At 42.2% G+C, this 17,662-nt stretch overlaps 1 protein-coding gene and 1 non-coding gene across 2 annotated transcripts in view; both read left to right on the forward strand.

The window, feature by feature from the left end:
- Positions 1–10,959: 10,959 nt before the first annotated feature.
- Positions 10,960–11,123, forward strand: LOC114698183. The gene has a single exon (XR_003735312.1). It is a non-coding gene; the product is annotated as a U1 spliceosomal RNA (small nuclear RNA).
- A 5,542-nt stretch (positions 11,124–16,665) lies between these two features.
- Positions 16,666–17,662, forward strand: part of Thoc1 (THO complex 1) — a 45,641-nt gene continuing 44,644 nt past the window's right edge. The window contains exon 1 of the mRNA XM_028876705.2: positions 16,666–16,750. Within this exon, the coding sequence (XP_028732538.1) occupies positions 16,697–16,750 (54 nt within the window). The 5' untranslated portion in view covers positions 16,666–16,696. The remainder of the gene's footprint in view (positions 16,751–17,662) is intronic.

Below are 17,662 nucleotides of genomic sequence, written 5' to 3' on the forward strand. Positions count from 1 at the left end.
GTACTGGAAGGTACTCAGCATACTACCAGAGCAGAAAGGTAAACACCAACCCAGCTACAAACCCTTTGATCTACAATGGTCACCTGCCTGTGGCATACACTGGTCCAATATTGGTACAAAGCTGATGGGAGTAACCAACTAACATCTGACTGGGTTTAAGGCCCAGTCCATGAGATGGAATCCATTCCTGACACTACTAGGGTAGCCAAGAACCTGAGACTAGATAGGCCAGGCACCTTGGGGAAAATCAAATACTACTGTCTGCTAAATGAACATAATAAAATGACTCCTAATGACATTCTGTTATACTCATAGATCAGTGTCTTGCATAGGCATCACCAGAGAAGCTTCCTTCTGCAGTGAATGAGAACGAATACCTCTGTACACACAGATAGACAATGGACAGAGAGTGAGAGACCTTGGAGCACTCAGCCTGAAAAGGAATGTCTCCATCAAACCTCTCCCTTCAGGACTCATGGAGCTATACAGAAGAGGAGGAGGAAAACTTGTAAGAGCCAGAGGGCATGAAGGACATCTACCTAGACAAATGACTGCTGAGGTGTGGCTCTTCAGTCTCAAGCCAGTGCCTCCCACTGTCCAAATCTAAGCAGAAGCCAAAAAGCAAGAGGATCCATGATACAATTTATAAAGATGAGGGTAGAGAAGAAAAGAGTATATGTAGATGCAGGAATCAATGATCATCAATCAACTGAGAACTGACATACTCTCAAGCAACTGTACCATCTGGAGACTGAGGGAACACAGACAAAGAAGATGGACTAGCTGTTTCTGACAACAACAGAAATGTAAATAATAGAGTTGATGGGTTATTATTTTTAAAAAAAGATATTAAGTTGGGGGCATTGGGTAGGAAGAGTTGGGAAGGTATATGGGAGAATATCATCAGAATACATTGTATGAAATAAAGAATAAATAATTTCAAAGTTTATATCTCAATATATACGAAGATTTGGAAAACCTCAGGGTAATGGGATTTGATTTGGTGTCATTCAACACCCATCTTCCCTATGCATCCCTATAAGTCTCCACTTCTTTCTGTAGAACGTGGGCACTCTTGGCACAGCACAGGCATGGGAATGGGGCAGCACGTGTGAACAAGGCACCTGACACTGAGCACGTCCTCAGCACACCCTAAATCCCATCCCTTCCTGCTCATTTTGAAATTAGTCCTAGAAGGAAATACTTGAAATGGGAAATAAAGGCTATCTCTTTTTCTTCTTAGGAAAATAGAACCATAATTTATCCTGGAAATTTCTAGTCTCAGCAATAGGAAAGTTGGTTACCATGCAATTATAGAAAAAACAGAAAGAACATAGCTGAACAGGACCGTAAGGCTCATGACACAGATACAAGGGAAAGTCTGAAGCACTTGTAAGAGAAGTAAAATAGACATACAGCCACCAAAACTTCTCTTATTAAACAGAAATAAGCCATTTTAAAAAGGAAATACTGAGAAAGGAATGCTACTTGTCTGCTTTTGTCCATTCTAGGAAGTCAGTCTTCTTGCAGCAGTTGGACCAGGCATGGCTGCCCCTTTTTCCAAGGCACGTTTGCAAAGGCTTCAAGTTCAAGCACAGTTTTTAAGAACATCCTGTCTGACTTGTCAACAGAGAATGTCTTTGTCTGTTTTCCACTCCTCACCATATCCTCTAACTTAGGTTACTGCCTAATAAGTGGTTACCACCTCAATCTGTACCTTCTTTGCTAGTGACTCTATCCTGGAGTTAAAGGACAAGCTTATTTTGTTCCCTTTGAGCAGAAGAACTACTTCTTCACTGAGGCTCAAACTAAAAATGCATTTCTGAGCAGACAAGATGGCTCAATTGATAAAGGCACTTGTTGCCAACCCTGATCATCTGTTTCATCCCTGAGACTCACGTGTTGGAAAGACAGGCAACTCCTGCAAGTTGTCCTCTGACTTTCCCACACAGAGACACACACACACATAAATAAAAATGTAAAAATGCATTTCTGAATTGCACAGAGCAATAGTTCCTCCCGTAATTGCAGTTAGTTCCTCAGTTCCCTGGCTCCATGCCTATACCCTTCCCCGGCCCCACACTGCAGGAAAACTTCTCAGGTTTATGACTGATTTAGGACAAGGAAAACCATGTGAAAACCATGGAATGGATCTGGTGGTGAATATGTTAAATTGGCTCTTTAGAATGAGAAGAAAAAAGATGTGTGTGTGTGTGTGTGTGTCTAAATATACATGCATTTATAGTATGGAAGATAATTATGGCATATGATGTATGTTGAGCATATAGTAATGTATTAATATGAATTAATTAATTAATATTTAAGTCTGAAAGGCCATATAGGTCCAGATTATAAACAATTATGAATGCAGAGTCAGTTGCATTTAACTTCTTTTAGATAGGGTTTCACTGAATAGCTCAGGCTGGCCTAGAACTCTTTGTGTAACCTAGGCTGCCCTCAAACTTGCAATTATCCTGATTTAGCTTCCTATGCACTGAGACTACGGGTATGTCCCTGGCTCTGGAGTTAACTTATTTTTAAGAGGGAGTGATGCACACCTTTTATCCCAGCACTTGGGAAATAGAGAGTGGATCTCTTTGAGTTCCAGGCTAGCTTGGTCTACATAGTGAGTTTGAGGATAGACAGGACTATGTATATAGATCATATCTCAAAAAAAAGTGTTTGTGTTGGATCACCCTGGAGCTGGAATCACAGGCAGATGTAAGCCATATATATATATATGGGTGTTGGGAATTGAATCCTAGTCCTTTGTAAGAGCAGTACACACTCTTGCCACGGATGTGTCTTTAACTCTTGAAAACTACTGGGAGCCAATGAAAGAACTTCAGCTGGAAAACGTATTAAGCTTATTTTCATCATAGAAAATGCTCAAGTATCATGTCATATGCTAAACACTGTGGGGAAGACACTGAATCAAAATTGTAGCTTAAGTTGCCACTGGTGATATGTGGCTATCAAACCTGACAACTTAGCATGTGTCTAGTCCTAGCTTCAAAACAGGAAATTATTTTCCACTTTCCCCCTTCAAACCGGGTGGAATCTGGAGTTCAGTCAAGAAAGTTTCTTGTGGTGAAAGTTGACCAGTACTTAGCAGCAAGAATCTCTTTCTGAAAGCAAGATACTTAATTTTCCTTAAAGAAAGTAATTAACTATTAAAGTTGGAAAACCCCATTAAATAATCAGAACTTAGTAATTTCCCTAATGATGAGTATTACTTGTTTTTAAAATTGATGTAAACAGCCATTAATGAAATTCCCTGAAAGAAAACAGTATCAAAAGCAAAATGCCTGTCACTAAGCTGCAGATTTCTCAAAACTAATCAAGTATTCTAGCACAATACTGCAGAAACTATTTTCTTTCTTCCTTTTCTTTATAAGATGTGACTTTCTCTTAGAAAAAAATTTAAAATTATAATTAGTGTGTACTCATGCATGTAATACACATGTGCATGTCATGCATGTGAAGATCAGGAGGCAGCTTGGTACTCATGCATACAATACACATGTGCATGTCATACATGTGAAGGTCAGGAGGCAGTTTGGTACTCATGCATGTAATACACATGTGCATGTCATGCGTGTGAAGATCAGGAGGCAGCTTGGTACTCATGCATGTAATACACATGTGCATGTCATGCATGTGAAGATCAGGAACTTGCAACAGCCAGCTCATTCCTTCACCATATGGGTTAAAAGGATTGGACTCAGGCCATCAGGTCTGGCAGCAAGTGCCTCATCAGCTGAGCTACCTCACTGTCCCAAGATGCTATTCTGTACAACTTATTTAAAATTTTCATGCGTGGTGGCTGAAGAGATGGCTCAGAGGTTGAGCATTTACTGCTCTTGCAGAGGACTGGGGTTCAATTTCCAGCACCCACATGACAGCTCACAATACACTGTAACTCCACTTCCAGGGGATCTCAGACCTCTTTTGACCTCCTCTAGCTTCTTCATGCACATACTACATATATATGTACTCAGAAACACACATTCATTGCCAGGTGGTGGTGGCACATGCTTTTAATCCCAGCACTCAGGAGGCAGAGGCAGAGGCAGGTAGATCACTGTGAATTAGAGGCCAGCCTGGTCTACAAAGCTAGTTCCAGGACAGCCAAGGCTTGTGGTGGTGTGTTCCCCAAAATATTGTGCACCCCAATAAACTAATTTGGGGTCAGAGAACAGAACAGCCACAATATTAAACATAGAGGTTAGGCAGTGGTAGCACACGCCTTTAATCCTAGCATTCCAGAGAGAGAGATTTATCTGGATCTCTGTGAGTTCAAGGCCACACTGGAAACAGCCAGGCATGGTGACTCATGCCTTTAATCCCAGGAAGTGATGGCAGAAAGCAGAAAGGTTTTTAAGGCGTGAGGACCAGAAACTAGAGCTGGTTAAGCTTTTAGGCTTTCGAGTAGCAGTTCAGCTGAGATTCATTCTGGATGAGGCTTCCAATCTGAGGAAAGAGGATCAGCTGAGGAACTGGCAAGGTGAGGTGGCTATGGTTTGTTCTGCCTCTCTTTTCTTCCAGAATTCACCCCAATACCTGGCTCCGGGTTTTATTTTCATTAATAAGAACTTTTAAGATTCATGCTACAAAGGCTGTTACACAGTGAAATCTTGTCTCAAAAAACTAATAAACAAAAAGAAAGAAAAAAGAAACACATGTCCACATTAAATGAATTAAACCTATTTTTAAAATTAAAATGTAAAATAAAACAAGATTAGCAAACCAGGGGTGGTAAATGTATTTACCAAGGTAGTTAAGATTAGCAAGTGGAGGGGCTGGAGAGATGGTTCAGCAGTTAAGAGCACTTGCTGCTCTTCCAGAGGACCCAAGTTCAATTCCCAGCACCCACATGGCAGCTGACAACAGTCTGTAACTCCAATTCCAGCGAATCCGACACCCTCACACAGATATGCATGCAGTCAAAACACCAATGCACATTAAATAAATATCTTTTTAAAAAAGATTAGCAAGTAGCACATGCCTTTAATCCCAGCACTTGGGAGGCAGAGGCAGCCTGGTCTACACAGCAAGTTCCAGGACATTTGGGGCTACACAGAGAAACCCTGTCTCAAAAAAAAAAAAAAATGATTAGCACAGAATCCACACTAAGTAGGGATGTATTGAAATATAAACTTCTGTGTGTGCATGTTTTGTGCTCACTTATTTTTCTCAGCATTTTTAACATATTTCCAAGGAGGTATTTCCATGCCAATGCTGCCCTCTAGTAGTAAGAACAAGTTACTTCAAAGAAAACACCATTCCAGGGGAGAAGGCCAAGCTAAGTGATACTTTAACATAGAAAAAACTACTTATCCACAAAAATGCTTTTTCTCAGCAATCCTCAGAACTTCCTATTTTTCATCTGTAGTTTTCTCATTAAAACTTGTTTGTCATTGTCCATTCAAACACTATCATATGATTGCAGTAATTCTCATCCTAGGGTTCGATTATTCTTTTCAAAAAAGAAAAATAATTTGTGTGTGCGCGCGCATGTGTGTGCCTGTATGTATGTGTGTGCCACATGAATGCAGTGCCTGAGGTTGCCAAAATAGGGCATCAGATCCCTTGACTCTGGAGTTACAAACAGTTGTGAATCACCATGTATGTGCTGGGAACTGAACTTGGACATCTGTAAGAGCAGCCAGTGCTCTTAACCATTGATCCATCTCTCTAGTCCCCAGAATCTACTTTTTCTGCATAGTGTAACTTATTTTTATTTAAATTTTTCATAAAGTATAATATAAAAATCATGTTTTCCCTCCTCTGTAGCTAGAGTTTTCCTGCCTTGCCCACAGTCAGGACAAATCTTTGTCACTCGCCAGTCCCACAGCCACTCAGACCCAACCAAGTAAACACAGAGACTTATATTGCTTACAAACTGTATGGCCATGGCAGGCTTCTTGCTAACTGTTGTTATAGCTTAAATTAATCCATTTCCATAAATCTATACCTTGCCACGTGGCTCATGGCTTACAGGCATCTTCACATGCTGCTTGTCCTGGCAGCGGCTGGCAGTGACTCCTTCTGCCTTCCTGTTCTTTCTTTTCTCCTCTCTGTTAGTCCCACCTATACTTCCTGCCTAGCCACTGGCCAATCAGTGTTTTATTTATTGACCAATCAGAGCAATAGATTTGACATACAGATCATCCCACAGCACTCCTCCAACTCCTCTAATATTCTTTCCACCTCCTTACCCACCCAACTTCATATTCTCTCTCAAAACAAAAACAGGACAAAACACCAAATGAACAGACAAATAAATAACCAGAAAGATAAAAATTACCAAAATAGAACAAAATGAAAAGACCACAAACAAACAAACATGGAGTCTGTTTTGTTTTGGCCAACTACTCTTGAGCATGGGGGATACAGGCTGCCCTGAAGTGTGGTGCATGGGAGAAAACTGATTTTCCATTTCCCAGCAGGTATGAATTGCAAATAGCTTCTTGGTTAGGTGTGGGACTTTGCCTCTACTTCCCTTTCTCAGTACTGGGTTTTATCTGGTTTGAATCTGTGGTGGTCTTTTGCCTGCTGTCACAGTCTCTGTGGGTTCAAATGTATTCATATTTTCCTTGGAGTCACACACCACTTTTGACTCTTACATTTTTTCTGCCTCTTATGTCACATAGCTCCCTGAGCTTTGAAGAGTGTGTGTGTGTGTGTGTGTGTGTGTGTGTGTGTGTGTGTGTGTGTGTGTGTGGTAGTGGTGGTACTGGTGGGAGGGTTATGAAGACATCCCGTTTAGGAATCAATGATCCAAAGTCTCACTCTCTGCACACTGTCCAGTTGTGGGTCTCTGTGTTAATTCCCATCTACTACAAGAAGCTTCTTTGATGAAGGTTGAGTGAAGCACTGTTCTATGGGTATAGCATTTATATTATAGTCATTTTATTGCTATGTTCCTTTGGAAGAATAATATTAGTAGGTGTGGTAGTTTGAAAGAAAATGATCTTTAGAAGGAGTGGCCTTGTTGGAGTAGGCATGGCTTTGTTGGGGAAAGTGTGTCACTGTGGAGGCGGGCTTTGAGGTATCATATATGCTCAAGCCACACCCAGTGTCTCAGACAACTTCCCATTACCTGCAAGCCAAGATGTAGGACACTTGGCTACTTCTCGAACACCATGTCTGTCTGTACACCATCATGTTGCACCATTATGATTATGGACCAAACGTCTGAACTGTAAACCATCCCAATGAAATTTTTTTATGAAATTTTTGCTGTCATTACAGTATATTTTCACAGCAATAGACGGTAGGTTTTTGCTAGGACCATGACCTGCCTATCTAGTCTCATGTTCTTGGCCACTTGAACAGTATCAGGTGTGGATGTTATCTTATGGAACCGGCCTTAAAACCAACCAAAAAGCAATTGGTTACTCTCATAACACTCGTGCTACTATTGTACCAGTATATCTTTCAGACAGGTCACTGTTACAGGTTTCAGGGTTTGTTGCTAGGTTATATGGATGGTTACTTTTCTCCTTTGGAAGCATACAGAGTATCTTCCAACATCATTAACATTGTAAGTCTGAAGATGAAGATTTTTATTATTTATTTGTTTGTTTTGCTTCCTGACCACAGTTTCCCCTCCCTCCTCTCATCCAAGTCTCTGCTCCCACCCTCCTCTGTCTCCTCCATCCCCTCCTCATCCATTTCTATTCAAAAAAGAGCAGGTCTTCCATGAATATCAACAAAACGTAGCATATCAAGTTACAGTAAGACTAAGCACCTCACCTTGTATTAAGGCTGGGCAAGGCAACCCAGTATGAGGAATAGGTTCCCAAAAGCCAGTAGAAGAGTCACAGACAGCCCCTGCTTCCACTGTTAGGAGTCCTACAAGAAGACCAAGCTACACAACTCTAACATATATGTAGAGGACCTAAGTGAGTACCATGCAGGCTCTCTGGTTGTTGGTTCAGTCTCTGTGAGCTCCTATGAGCCCAAGGTAGTTGATTCTGTGGGTTTTCTTGTAGTGTCCTTGACATCTCTGGCTCCTACAATCTTCTTCCCTCTCTCCATGAGGATTCCCTGCGCTTGGCCTAATGTTTGACTGTGGGTCTGCATCTGTTCCCAGGGAGGTGAAGCTTTTAATTGGGCACCAGCTCTTTCTCTGTGTTCAATAACATTAAGAAAATTATTTCCCCTATGAGTTATAAGTGTTCTTAATGACATGCAGAAATGTGAATCCTTTCCATGTTTTCAATTTTCTTTGCCAAGATACCTCAGATGAATCAGCATGTACAGTAACTAGGTCTTTCCAAAATGTACAACTTTAATAATGTGACTTGAAAGTTGAAATTGTTTCTTGATCCATAGGCTACAGAACAGCTGCTGTTAACAGGTGAAAATATCAACTTCATTGTACAGCTCCATCAAAGCTCTTGACTGACAAGGTATATCATTTATAGGCAAGTATATTTGTGTGTTCAATAAATCATATTATAAATAGGTTTGCTGTCATCCAGACTTTGCCCACTTATAGAGCATATACACAGTAGATTTAGTATAATCCCTAAGGACTCTGGGATATTTCAAGAATAGTAGATGAGCAACTAGAAGGCATCAGCTATGTTATCCCCTAACAGGAAAGTTTCCCTATCCTTTGCAGCCAAGAATTACCTTATCTCTAGCTAGGAAAGCCCTAGATAAGACCTTCTGCCAATATAAGGCAGTTTCACCCACGCTGACAATCTATTGTGGAATGTAGCCATTTTATCAACTGTCTTAGCCAAATCACCTGGAGAACTTGCTGCAGCCTCTGTATAAGCATTTGCTGTTCGCCTTTCACTTTTATGAAAGCTAGCCAGCTTCTTTCCTTCAACCTCAATAACCAATCTCTGCTAACATCAATCTTCCTCTCCAGCTTCTTCCTCACCCCTCTCAGAGCTCACAGGATTGAAGAGTTAAGACCATGCTCTGATTAGGATTTAATGACTGTTACAAAATTCTTTATGGGCCCTTCATTTGTCTCTAATGATGGTAAAAAAGCCTGTCTCATATTCTTACCATTAGTGTGGTCACTAATTTTTCATTTGCATTCAGAGCTTGCCCAGCTGGACAGCAGCCTCATCTGGGCCAATCTCAACTTTTAGCATGCTTTCCTCACTAAGCGTAAGCATTCCTAGCTTTTCCTTTAAACCTTGAAGTGAGAGATATGCTACTCTGTACTGACTTGAACATTTAAGAGGTCATCACTTGCCTAATTTCAACAGTGTTGTGTTAAAGAGCATATGGTGGTGAAGCAATAGCACTCATTTATGGATCAAAAATCTACCATCTATAAAAACAATTATAAAAACCAGGTCACCATGGCAGAAAATCAAAATGTGTCAGAGGTGGGCTAGTGAGAAAGCTCAGCAGGTAAAGCTGAATGTCACACAAGCCTGACCATCTGAATTCAATCCCCAGAAACCACATGAAAAGGAGAGGTCCAGCCAGAGCCACACTCCAACTTCCACATGTGCCCACATACACATGGACATAATAAAAAGTGGCAGACATATAAAATGAAAAAAAGTTGCCAGGAAAAATCATTTCAAGAACTGTTCAAGTTAGGGCTGCCACAAAGCCTTATCACCTACCTAGTGTACTCAATCAAGAATAAAGTAATGGGGAATGTTTATATGGTATTATTGTTTTCTCATGGTTGATGTTTGCGTGAGTATTTTTCTGCCTTTTTAACTATACTCTTATTTTTTGTTCTTACTTTTCTATTCTTACATCCCAACCAAAGTTTCCCCTTCCTCTTCTCCCAGTTCTTCTCCCCGCTTCCCCTCCTCCTCTCATCTACTCCTACTCCCCTGTTTCTCTTCAGATATGGGCAGGGTCTCCCAAGGGTATCAGCTAGCCTTGGTATATCAAGTTGAAATGAGACTAGACACCTCTTATTCAATTAACTTTGGATGAGGCAATCAAGGAGGAACAGGTCCCCAAAGCAGGCAACAGAATCAGATAAGTCCCCTGCTCTCATTATTAGGAGTCTCACAAGAAGACCAAGTAGACAGTTATTATTTTTTAAGTATACTATCTTTTATTTTTCCTTCTTTCTAGACATGGTCTCTTTATGATGTAGCTTTGGTTGGTCTGGAACTCACTATGTAAACCAGGTTAGCCTTGAACTTCCAGAGATCTGCCTGCCTCTGTCTCCTGAATGCTGGGATTAAAGGTGTGTGCCACACCCAGATATATTCTAAAAAATAGAATGTTCTCAGTCAAGACTGATACTAGATGATTTTTATGACATGGAATCCATTTACATTTTTAAAAAACATTTTATTTTGGAACAATATTGTTTATAGAAAATATGAAAAAACACCTCAGAGAAACCCTGAATGCCTTTCACTTAATTTTTATTAACAATTTTATGTGGTGATATTTGTGCTCTAACAAATAAGCTTACCTGGGGATCAGAGGACAGAGCCAGCTACTAAATTAGACACAGAAGTCAGACAGTGTTGGCGCATGCCTTTAATCCTATCACTCTGGAGACAGAGATCCGTCTGGATCTCTGTGAGTTCAAGGACACACTGGGAAGAGAGTCAGGTGTGGTGGCACACACCTTTAATACCAGCACTTGAGATCTCATATATTTGCTTGGGTAGGACAAGCATCTTTAATCCCAGGAAGTAATAAGGCAGGACACAGAAAGGTATATAAGGTGTGAGGAAACAGGAATTCATGCTCTGGAGGCCAAGGAGTTGGTAAGGTGAGGTTGGCTGTGGTTTGTTCTGTTTCTCTGATCTTTCAGCATTCACCCCAATACCTGCCTCAGGTTTTTTATTAATAAGACCTTATAAGATTCACGTTACACCTTTACAGTGCATTTTTTAACCAAGAGTAAACATTAGGATATTAATATTAACTCAATCCCAGACTTTATTTGGATGTCACCAGTTTTTCCATATCCTCGTTCTGCTCAAGAATTGAGCCCTCATACTTACCTGGCAGGGGAGACACCATGATCAAGCAGGTGGTTTTCCCAGGGCGAGGCTCATCCATTACACTTGGGGTGAGTTGACCCCTGTGATTTTCCCAAACTCGAGAAACTTGACTGCATAATTTGTGGTAGTGGGGGACTGCGTTCGCACTTTCCCCTGAATAAAAATGAAAAGAAACAAAGAAAGAAAAAGAAAAAAAAGAATTGAGCTCTCAATTGTATATTGCATTTGTTTTGTCTTTTTATTTTTACTGGTGTGGGTATATGCAGGTGCAGGCATGCCACAGTGCACAAGGAGGTTGAAGGAAACTTTGAGTTGGTTCTCTCCTTCTACCATGAGTTCTGGGGATTGAACTCGGGCTGTCAGGCTTGCACAGCCAGTCATTTTACTTGTTGAGTAACCTCAAGAGCCACATATTGCATTTACTTTTATTCTACTAATTTTATTATTCCCATGGTTTACTTTTAATGTAATTTCTGATATAGATGAGTTTAGATCCATCAGCAGACTCAGTTTCTGTTTCACGTTCCCTTTGTTTCTTCATTTGTGACATTTTTTGGTTGTTTTAATATTCCCCTTTTTTTTCCAGAGATCTGACTGCACTGCTACATACATCTTCTTGGCTCATGAAGACAACATTTTCCTGGCAATAATACTAGGAGCTATCAAATGGCTGTAGTTGGACCAAGTAACACTACCAAAACCAGAAACTGTAGATGACTCATAAATGTGCCACAAACCTTCCTAGTTTTATTAAATACAGTACATAACCATTCTTGTATGAAGTGATGAAGGAATACTGAGCTAAAAAATATAGAAATGGCTACAAAGGAATATCAGTTTGGATTTTTTATGTTTATGATAGCTTATAACTTTCCTGCTTTATTTTACTAAGTACCTGGAATTATAGGCTCACACCATCACATACTTCATAATATTGAATTATGTTCTTAAATACTAACTTTCCCAAGTCATATAAATATTGAGCTAGATCTATCCATGTTCTGACATCTGATTTTGTTTCTATCAGCATAATTTATTTTTATTTAGTTTGTTTGTCTTCTGAGAATGGGTTGCACGTAGCTCAGGCGGGACTAGATCTCACTATATAGCCAATCAAACTCAGGGCTTCACCAGTGTTGTTCGATTCTTTTTTTATATTTTATAATTTGATTTAATTTTACATATCAGCCACAGATTCCCCTGTCCTCCCCCCCCCATCCTCTCCCCAGCCCACCCCACCCAGTCCCATCTCCTCCAGGGCAAAGACTCCCCTGGGGATTCAGCTCAACCTGGTAGATTCAGTCCAGGCAGGTCCAGTCCCCTCCTCCCAGGATGAGCAAAGTGTCCCTGCATAGGCCCCAGGTTCCAAACAGCCAGCTCATGCACTAAGGACAGGTCCCAGTTGTACTGACCTACTCTGCTGATAGGATGGCCAAACACCCTAACTGTCATGCTAGAAATTTCATCCAATGTCTGATGGAAGCGGATGCAAAGATCCATGGCCAGGCCCCAAGTGGAGCTCCAAGAGTCCAATTGGCGAGAAAGAGGAGGGATGGTATGAGCGAGAATTGTTGAGACCAAGATTGGAAAAAGCACAGGGACAAATAGCCAAACTAGTGGAAACACATGAACTGTGAACCAATAGCTGAGGAGCCCCCAACTGGATCAGGCCCTCTTGATAAGTGAGACAGTTGATTAGCTTGAACTGTTGTTCGATTCTTAAATGGTCTTATAATAAAAAAAAATCTTGGAGCCAGATATTGGGGTGAAAACTGAAAGCTCAGAGAAGCAGAGCAGCCATAGACAATCTCACTTCACCAACTCCTCAGCTAATCCTGTTTCCTTAGACTGAAAGCCTCTAAGTCCTCACCCACAAGGATCTCAAGTTGAACTGTCTTAGTTCCTGTCTCCTCATGCCTATATACCTTTCTCTGCCATGCCATGTCACTTCCTGGGATTAAGGCATGAGTGCTACCCAGTACTGGGATTAAAGGTGTGTGCCACCACTGCCTGACTCTGTTTCCAGTGTGGCCTTTAAACTCACAGAGATCCAGACAGATCTCTGCCTCCAGAGTGATAGGATTAAGGGTGTGTGACACCACTGTCTGGCCTCTATGTCTAATCGGTGGCTGGCTCTGTCCTCTGATCCTTAAGGCAAGCTTTATTAGGGTACATAATATATCACCACACACCAGTGCTAAGCAAACACTACCAATATGAGCCGCATCTGTGCCTATCTAATTTATAATTTAAACTTATAGGGGCTGCCAATTTTCCACTGTATACGGCATATTATATAGAGCATCTCAAAAGGTCCTAGTAAAATTTAATTCCAGTCACCCATACCAGTGACTGCTATGGTTTGAATGCAAATGTCCCCCGCAGGATCATGTGTTTGCATACCTGGTCCTCAAATGGTAGCACTGGTCTGGTAAATTTTGGAACCTCAGGACATGGACCTAACTTTTGGATTTAGGCCACTGGGGGTAGGCCACTAAGGGTTATGGCCCAGCCCCATTTGCATTGTGCTCTCTGCTTCCTGATCTGCCAAAATGACAGCAAGCTGTGCTGTAGCCTCTGCCTCCATGAGCCAGCCACATAGCAGACCGATATCCTGACCATGTCTTTCCTTATGTTGTTCTTGTCAGGTATTTTTGTCACAGACATAAGAAAAGCCTAAAACAGTTGACCAACCCTAAAATATACCTTATGCATTAGCTTCTCCTATTTCATTCTTCCCTGTTCCACTGTCCTGCTTCCTTGGAATTTCTTCAAAATAAATCACCTGGACTGAAGAATTTAGAGTTTGGTGATAACCCAGACCAATTTTTAGCCACTACTAATACAACACTGGGAAGGAATCTCACTGTATCACTTACCAGTCAAGGTATGGATAAGATTCATATTCACATCCACAGCTGTGGAATACATGCTTCCCCCAGAAGTCATATATGCTACTTTCCTGTGCATCCAGAACTACAATTACCACAGCCACAAACTTCATTAGACTCATAGGAACACTGGATCATCAGGTGACCCCATTCAGGACTTCTGTGGCCCAAAGTCATTTTGTGTTTGAAAAATGAAAAGGAAATTAAGTAATAAACCATGTAATTGTAAATGAATTGCCTCTCAGTTCTTGCATTAATTAGATCAGACTGATAACAAATTAATGATTCTTACTCTTAATAGCATTAAGCTATTATGGAGAGGATTTACTGCTTCATGTAACTTAGATGGATGGGTAGAGCTGTAATCAGACATGAAATAATTCAGAGCTCAAACTGCTGCAATTCATCTCTCCTTCTCATTTAACATGCTGCTTTCCCCCCATTTTAATTTTCTCAGCCCATCTTTCAACTGTTTCATGTATTGGTCCCATTTTTTTTTCAGTAGATGGGCATCCTTCAAGCAGTAGGGAAGATGTATTAGTTCAATATTCATCATGGCACTTCAAGTGACAAGGTAAAATGTGACCAGTAGATTATTATCCTGCTAGGTGTTTGCAATCAAAATCCTCTTCTAAGGAGAGAAATACTGAAATGGAGCTATGTGACTCTACATAAGCTAAAAGGAGGCAAGAAATGAGTATAAAGGCTCCCAGAACACAGAGCCCAAGATCTGACGGTGGCTAGTAAAAAACTCCCACCCATGACCCCAAATCTACAGAAATGTAAAATAGGAAGATCTGAAGATTATCCAAGGTATCTGTAACACTGGTGTAGTGTCAAGGGCACAAAGGCTGCAGAATCAGGGCAGGGAAACCAGAAATGTGGTGTTAGCAGGGGTCTAAGAAAGACTTGTACTTGCTTCTAACAAGGCTTCTCTGAAGATCCACCCCATCCTTTCATTTGGCTGCAAGCCTCTGATAACCTTCTAGTAACTTCTTAAACTTCTAACCAGGGTAACTATTGTTTACAACTCTGACTGACTAATAGTTTTATTCTTTTGTTCTGAGAAGGGGGTGCTAGGGAAGGAAGCCGAGGCCTTGAACATGCTTGGTAAATGTTCTTATCACTGTTACAACCTCAGTCCTAATTCCCAGAATAAAACTTTCAGAGACCAGCTCTGTTCACACACCTCCACTCATTTGCATGATTTTTAAAAAGCTGGGGGGGATAGGGGGAGGACAAAGCTGGCAAATGAGGGTTAGCGCTATCCAGCCCTGCCACAGCTGTGAGGGCTGAACTATCCTGGCCTTCATTTACAACATGAATACATAATGAAAAAGCACCAGTCTTTTTTTAAAATTTATTTTAAATTGTATGCATATCTCTTTGTGGGTGATATATACATGGGTGCCCAGAGGCCAGAGGTGTCAAGATACCCCTAGAGCAGGAGTCAGGCCATTTTGGGTTGTACAGTATGGATGCTGGGAACTAATTTACTAACTCAACCAAGGATGTACACAGAGTTCAGGAAATGTCTACTGAATAAACAAATGGAAATATAATTGGGTTTTTATGGTTAAGTCAATAAGCTCCATCTCTTCTGACTTTTGTATCACAACTTAGGTCTTGTCTTCTAGATGGCTACTAATCACCTGTAACAAAATGATAACACTATTGTATCAGCTATCATCAATCAATAAAGTATATTTCCAAACTAAATAATAATTTCCCAATTTTGCCTTTCTAAAAATCAAACTTCAGTGACCTGTTGGCTAAAACAGAAAAGCTGCAACCATACAGGTAATCATCATTGTTCACAATTTCCACTTAGGGGAAAGATCCTGCAGTTAAATTTTCCTAAATTCCCTGTATTCTTATTGGCTGTGAAAATTCTGCCTTTGAGTCGATACTTATGATTCCGCAGTTTAACTATAATTGAGATTTACTGTCATTGAGTTTCTCATTGACCAAACCCCTCCAGGAAAGAGACAGACACAGGAGATAATGACCACCAGTTTTGCAAGGTATGCTCACAACCTGGATGCAGTGCCACTCATTTTCCAAGCAGCAATGGATCCTGTATCCCTCATAGGTCTTCTTTCAGTATAGTCTTACATATGCCAGCAAATTTAGTTCTAGGAAAAAAATAATAGTAATAAGTAAGACAGACATAGTGGCCCAACCCTGTATTCCAGTACTTGGGAGGCAGACAGGCGGGTCACTGAGTTCAAGGCCAGCCTGGTCTACATAGAGAGTTCCAGGACAGTAAGAGATGCATAGGGAGACCCTTCTTCAAAATAATGGTAAAAATAAAATAACTACTTATGAGTCTACAATTCACACTTCCTTCCAGTCACTTCATTACAACAGTTCTGTGAAACGGGTTTTACTCTTGCTTCCCAGAGCTACAGGATCCACGGACCACCGGGCTGTCAGACAGACCCAAAACCTGTCACTACTTCCAGGAAGCCCGCGGCGGACGGCGGCGTCAGTGGCGTCAGTGCCACGGCTTCCACAGGCGAGCCACTGCCAGAGCTTCCCGCGAGCACTGCCTTCCGGCGCCGCCCCTGAAGCGGCACTACCCGCCGGGAAAGCCTCCAGCCTGGTCTGCACCCAGAGCAGAGCTGACAGCGCGAGGCACCCAAGGCCGCGCCACCCCAAGTGTCGCCCCGAGCCCAGCCTATGCGTCATGCCACTGAGCCAAGCCGCACCGGAGCTCCTCACCCACGGCCCAGCCCCTCCGCTCACCGACCGCTCTAGCCGTGCCCGGCCGTCTCGTTGCTCCTAGCCTGACGTCATCACCCGGCGCTGCCGCTTGGTGCACGCGCAAGCAAGAAGATGTCTCCGACGCCGGCGCTTTTTAGTTTGCCCGAGGCGCGGACGCGGTTTACGGTGAGCTGCGGGGGAATGGAGGCCGTGGTTCCGACCCGGTGCTACTCTTCCTCTTTCTCTCCCTGAAAATTTCCCAGAGACCGGAGGATGTACGCTGCTTGGTCCGCTTCTGGCCCCTTCCGGAACTGACGGTCAGGGAAAGGCGCTTTAGCTACCTCGGCGGGTCCTCTTCTGCCGCTCCTCCGGCGGTCCTGAAACCGCTGGTCCTGGTCGTCTGCGGGCGGGCGGGCGGGCGGGCGAGCGAGCGAGCGTGGAGAGCAAGCGTGGAGAGCTCACCCGCAGACTAGCTCCGTCAGCACCAGCTCCTCTGCTAGCTTGGAGCAGGTGTCTCGGCCAGGAGCCCTGAAGTCAGTGTTCCCGCCCCGCCTCCTACACTACCAGGTGTCTAATCTGGCAGCTAATTCTTGCCTCTTTAGCCTTGCTCATTTCATCCAGGGGTGGATAGGGAGCTCCTAAACGGGAAGAGACAAACTGATCACCTCGGCAAGGGTTACTAGCAGCTGTTCCTTTCTTGCCAGTTTGGGGAAGGGTAGTTGAGCTTTTAGGAAACACTTTGATGGTTTATGTGTTAGAATAACACGAAAATGGGTAATTTTCTTGTCTCTGGTACATGACCTAGAAACTCCCTCAGAAAAACCAAATTGAATGGACTGACTTCTCGTTTTTCTGACCCTTTTCTTGTTGCCCATCATAGCAATATAAGTATGAAGAACACTTTTTGTTTTGTTTTGTTGATTTTCGAGACAGGCTTTCTCGCGCTCTTGCTCGCTCTCTCTCGCTGTAGACCAGGCTGGCCTTGAACTCAGAGATCCGCCTGGCTCTGCCTCCCAAATGGTGGGATTAAAAGCGTGCGCCACCACTGCACGAAGAACACTTTTACAAACTATTAGTTCCATAATCTCTACCATTTGT

Source organism: Peromyscus leucopus, chromosome 19 (assembly GCF_004664715.2).
Source record: "Peromyscus leucopus breed LL Stock chromosome 19, UCI_PerLeu_2.1, whole genome shotgun sequence".
Lineage (NCBI taxonomy): Eukaryota > Metazoa > Chordata > Mammalia > Rodentia > Cricetidae > Peromyscus > Peromyscus leucopus.